The sequence below is a fragment of the Pundamilia nyererei genome, unplaced genomic scaffold (assembly GCF_000239375.1).
Source record: "Pundamilia nyererei isolate P.nyererei 1_Seehausen unplaced genomic scaffold, PunNye1.0 scaffold00588, whole genome shotgun sequence".
NCBI classification, from domain to species: Eukaryota; Metazoa; Chordata; class Actinopteri; order Cichliformes; family Cichlidae; genus Pundamilia; species Pundamilia nyererei.
The window spans coordinates 62,078-66,905 of NW_005187989.1; the positions used below are offsets into that span (position 1 = coordinate 62,078).

General features: G+C 37.1%; 1 protein-coding gene across 1 annotated transcript in view; it reads right to left on the minus strand.

Moving 5' to 3' along the window:
* Positions 1 to 1,581: 1,581 nt before the first annotated feature.
* The window catches only part of LOC102200944 (integrin alpha-M-like), a 21,818-nt gene continuing 18,571 nt past the window's right edge, over positions 1,582 to 4,828 (minus strand). Inside the window, exons 2-13 of the mRNA XM_013907891.1 lie at positions 4,699 to 4,772; positions 4,013 to 4,154; positions 3,826 to 3,924; positions 3,651 to 3,730; positions 3,479 to 3,565; positions 3,315 to 3,384; positions 3,130 to 3,228; positions 2,937 to 3,017; positions 2,703 to 2,813; positions 2,502 to 2,615; positions 2,313 to 2,423; positions 1,582 to 2,138 (exon numbers count right to left, since the gene is read on the minus strand). Coding sequence (XP_013763345.1) covers positions 2,040 to 2,138; positions 2,313 to 2,423; positions 2,502 to 2,615; positions 2,703 to 2,813; positions 2,937 to 3,017; positions 3,130 to 3,228; positions 3,315 to 3,384; positions 3,479 to 3,565; positions 3,651 to 3,730; positions 3,826 to 3,924; positions 4,013 to 4,154; positions 4,699 to 4,772 — 1,167 coding nt within the window. The 3' untranslated portion in view covers positions 1,582 to 2,039. The remainder of the gene's footprint in view (positions 2,139 to 2,312; positions 2,424 to 2,501; positions 2,616 to 2,702; positions 2,814 to 2,936; positions 3,018 to 3,129; positions 3,229 to 3,314; positions 3,385 to 3,478; positions 3,566 to 3,650; positions 3,731 to 3,825; positions 3,925 to 4,012; positions 4,155 to 4,698; positions 4,773 to 4,828) is intronic.

Sequence of the window (4,828 nt, forward strand, 5' to 3'; positions counted from 1 at the left end):
GGATTACTTTTTTGGGGAAGTAATTAGTTACTGATTACTTTTTTCAAGTAACTTGACCAGCACTGCCCTTAGGCCCCCTCCTCGGTTCAGAGATGGTCTCTCCCTTTTCATGTAAATTGCCTCCTTTAATCAGTGCTCAAACCAGCGTTCCTCCCTGTCCAGGATGTGTACATCCTCATGGTTGAAAGAGTGGCTACTGGTCTGTAGGTGTGACTAGACCGGAGGCTTGGCCTAACGAGTTAGCTCTTCTGTACTGTGCCATCCACTTCACCAGAGGTTGTTTAATATATGATACAATGTAATGGCAATCCTCCTATATTACTCTACTTTGTGCCGGAGGACCAGATCCTAGACACTATTTTAGCGCTGCGTGTTTTAGGGTTTAAAACCCACAGAGATGCAGTGTTTAGAGAAAATGCTTCACAACTGTTGTATTATTGTAAGGTCTACTTTAGAATATAAAGCCTCCTGAGGTAGCTGTGTTGTGATTTAGCGCTATATAAATAAAATTGAACTGAATCGATAATCCTGACACATAAGGGATCACTAAGGGTTTTCATTTAAACAGCAGTTGTCCTTCGTCTCTCCTGGATCACCTGGAGCTTTCTTTAGGTGCTTTCCCAGCTTTGACAAATGTCCTGCTGGGATAACCACATTTACTCACGGCCTTTTTGATATGATGTTCCTGGCCGCTGTGTCTGTGGACATCTGTGTTCGCTCTGTGTTGTGGCATCCTAATGACACCCAGTTTGTGCTCCAGTTGATGATGATAGTCAAACTTTAAATGCTGATCACTATGCATTGCTTTATGGTACACATCAACTTTTAAAAGTCCCTCATACTGTTAGTTCAAAGAGCAATCACACTTGGTCGCTGCTGAGAGTAGTCCTGTTGCTGAATTTGGGGTCATGCTGTAATCTCTCCGTGGCTGGAACGCCAGTGAAGAGAGATGTAACATCATACGAGACCATTGTTTCATCTGCTTCCATAATGACCTCTCTCATCTTTTCAACAAAATCCAAGGTAAGTTCCTTCCTCTCCTCCACACTGATGTTGGATGCTGGGTGCTTTGGATTGCTAAGACAGGCTGAAACTTCCATCCACAGTTGCTTTGTTTCCACGTCTGCAATGTTGTTGTTTCGAATTGCTGTTTCTGTGACACAGTATTTTGTGTTCATTTTGTATTTTTGATTTCTTATATTATATTGAAAATATGTTAGTCTTGTGTTGGTATTATCAGTTAGGATTTAGCTGAGTGCTATTCTAGTTTAGGTTTTCATCCAAATCCCTTTGTGTGAGTCTGCTCTTGTCCTCTGTGTCAGTATTACTTGTATTTCTTGTCTGTGTGTTTCATGTTATCAAGCCCATATTGTCATGTCTACAAGTATATTCTTATCTGGATGATTGACAACGCATCAAAGACAACATGACAATATGTTTGTTTGTTTTTTTTAATAAACTTATGATATGAGTATATGGTTACTCTAAACTGCTGTTATCTTTCTAATTATAACTTCATCATATGAAACCAAAAAACAGTTTTTTTTTTACATTTTGCAAATGACAAACACTGACACTGTATGAGAAATACTTTTTATGCAAAGTCACATCACAGAGCTAAAACATTGCATACCCTGTCCATTCTTTCTCAACAAAGCAAGTCACATTTCACAAGTTCAGTTTGTTTTTTTTGTTTTGTTTTTTTAAAGCAAGCAAAGTGTTTCTTAACTATATCTATTGAATTTGAAAAGTTTTACAGTACATAATGGCATGACAATTAGTTTCACTGTACAATGTTTGCAGTAATTTAAATTGAAAGATGAGCAGAAAGATTCCTCAAAAATATAGTATTGTGACCCTGTTTTCAATGTCTTGACCACCAGTGAGGAAACTGAATGAGTGATATTAGACACAGCAAGCTGTTTTTGTTCGAATGTAGTAGAATGGACATTACTACGTACCATGTTCACTCCTAAAACTATCCGGAGGGTCTATAGATTTCATATAAATTAAATGTACAACTACATATGTGATCTTTTTTACTCTGGTAGGGTTGCGCCTGCATCAGTCCCAGGACTCGGACCATCTGCAGCATTTTCATTTATCATCTGTTTGTATTTGCTCTTGAAGAATCCAGCCTAGGAGTGAAAAAAAAACCCCACACATAAATGTAACAATCATGCATTAAAAATGAACAAAAATAATCAAGGTATATGAGTAAATATAATAACCATTAAACTATTTTCAACAGGATATGTTCTCTAAAACCTTTATAACTGATTAGTTGAAAAAGTGTAAGAGGAGTCTTTCACCTTATACAGACCAGCTGTGAGTAAGGCCAGAAAAGCCAACCCTCCCAGACATCCTCCAACGATCTCTTTAGTGAAATCTGGCTCAGGGTAAACTTCTACCTCTGCCTCAATCTGAGAGATGAAGTGACAGGATGTTGATACCAATGAAACTCTTAATAAGTCAAACAAGAGAAAATAATGTGTACACACCCTGCGAACAGGAGAATTGATGTCAGACCCTGTTGAAAAGTAGATGTACTGGGTTTTGTCGTACTCCAGACTGGCTGTGCTGGTCAAGAGGTATTTAGCAGATTGAAGTCCAATCTAAGAGAAAATGTAAAGCTTAAAGATTTAACAGTTGTAAAAAAAAAAAAAAAATCTTTCATTTAAACCCAAAAACCCTCCAGTTACCTGCTCTATCCATCGTGAACTAATGTTGGCAGAGATTTTATACGTCGTACTCTGCAGTCTTTCCAGGAACGTGTTGCACTTGAACACTCTGCATGTGGCTACAGAGCAGTCCTGTGATTTAAAGAAGAGAAGATGCAACACAAGCTGTGATCCAGTGTAATGTGCTTTTTGTTTGTTTGTTTAAATCTACAATTAGGTTAAATTTGAACAGGTAAAGTGCAGAGGCATACTTACCACCACTTTATCCTTTTGTATCTTTGGAACAAAATCTCTGACACTTGGTTTTTCGTCATTTCTTTTCTGACAGTCTGGAATCTGACATATGTTTGATTTAAGTTTTATTGGTCTTAATTTTACCATATGCATCCATCCACAATAAAGTTATTTGTAGTTTCAGCAGCTAAAACATATATTACATAAATATTACCTGTAGACTGCTCAAATCCACCCAAATGTCTTTTTCACCAAGCCTCACTGGAACCCTGATCACCACAGTGAAATTAAGCGCTCTGATATCATTTGTGACCTAAATGAATGAAGAAAAGGACAAAATGAATTAGAGTTAGGTCTAAATCATACAATAAACTTTTAAAGAGGATAGTTATATTTTACCTTAACGGACTGTTGGACTGGTTTCCTCAAGTCGTTCTTCCCAAATGTGAAATTGTTATAGCTAAGTGAGCTAAACAGACATATTTTGAGGTTTAAATATACATTATGTAATAGAACATTTGTTACTGTGTGATTTCTTTTGTTACAAACATAACAACACACACCTTTCAAATGTCATAAAAATGCTGTATTTTACATCAATCGATTTATTTTTGTAGAGTTCACTTGTAGGTGCATGCTCTTGATTTCCACTGAAAGAGAAAAGAAAAAAAAATCTGTTCTGTATCTGTGGTGCTGTTGCATAAATTAAGAGTATCTGTACCAAAGCAACAGTACCTGGTGGCATTTGCAGTGACAAAGATCTTTCTCGCAAGTCGACTGTTGGTGTCAATCCCATAGGAGACAATGAAGAAAGCCTTAATTGAAATAAAGGAGAGAAATCTTGATTCCCTCACATCTTTTTACTAAACTGTGCAGAAGTGAGAAGAGAAAATTGCATCAAAAAGCAAACCTTAGTTTTGCTCTTGAAAATTGGCTTGTCAATAGTGCAGTCTGTCCTTCCTCGTGATAAACCATCTTCACTGTCCAAGGAGTTGCACTCAATTCTTCCCTTTATTAGGAATAAAATGACTGCTGAATGGATTGGAAGAGCAGCAGATCAGTGATGAACTAAAACAGACTCGATCCTGATGCTTTACCTGCTGAATGGTGAACTTCCTGTAGGAGAGTCCAGCTGGGTACGTGAGAATAACACGACTGTTGTAGGAGTTTTCTCCTCTGTTCTCCACTGTGACTGTGACATTCAAAAGCTCTTCAATACCCACTTTAACCTCTGAGGATCTGGCAAAGTACAAAGCCCGATGAGAACAAGGCAAAACAAGACAAGACTAGAACCATACTATTTGTCACAGTATATCAAATATATGCACTTTGAGCTTTGATAAACCATGTTATTTTTCTGCTCAAACAGTAAGGTAAATGGCTTTGCTAAGATACTGATGCTAAATGTAAAACAACAAAAAAACAAAAACATCCGTCCTTTCTTACTGAGTTGACATTCTAATACTTGCTGGTTCCCCATATGGAAAAGAAAACTTTTTAAAGACTTGCATGAGATGTGGCCTACTTCATATAATGAATCATAAAAGGCTTATGTGATTTACTATATGAAGTAGGCCACATCTCATGCAAGTCTTTTAAAAGTTTTTTCTATTTCTTTTCCATATGGGTAGCACAAAAAACAACAGCGTCATCAGTTTCAAAAATATTAATAATGGTTGTATAAGGACAAGTTAAGTGGCATTAAGTACAGCTTGCAAATAACAACACATTTGAAGAAAACAAGACACACAAGCAAAGCTTAGGTTTTGTAACTGTGCCTCACCTGGTGAAGTTGAAATCCACTTTCAGGTTATCAACGCATTTGTTATCAGTGCCGCAGTTGATCTCAAACCCTAACTGTGGAAGAGAGCATGATGGAAAAAGTACACATTATAAATTATTTAAAGACTAAA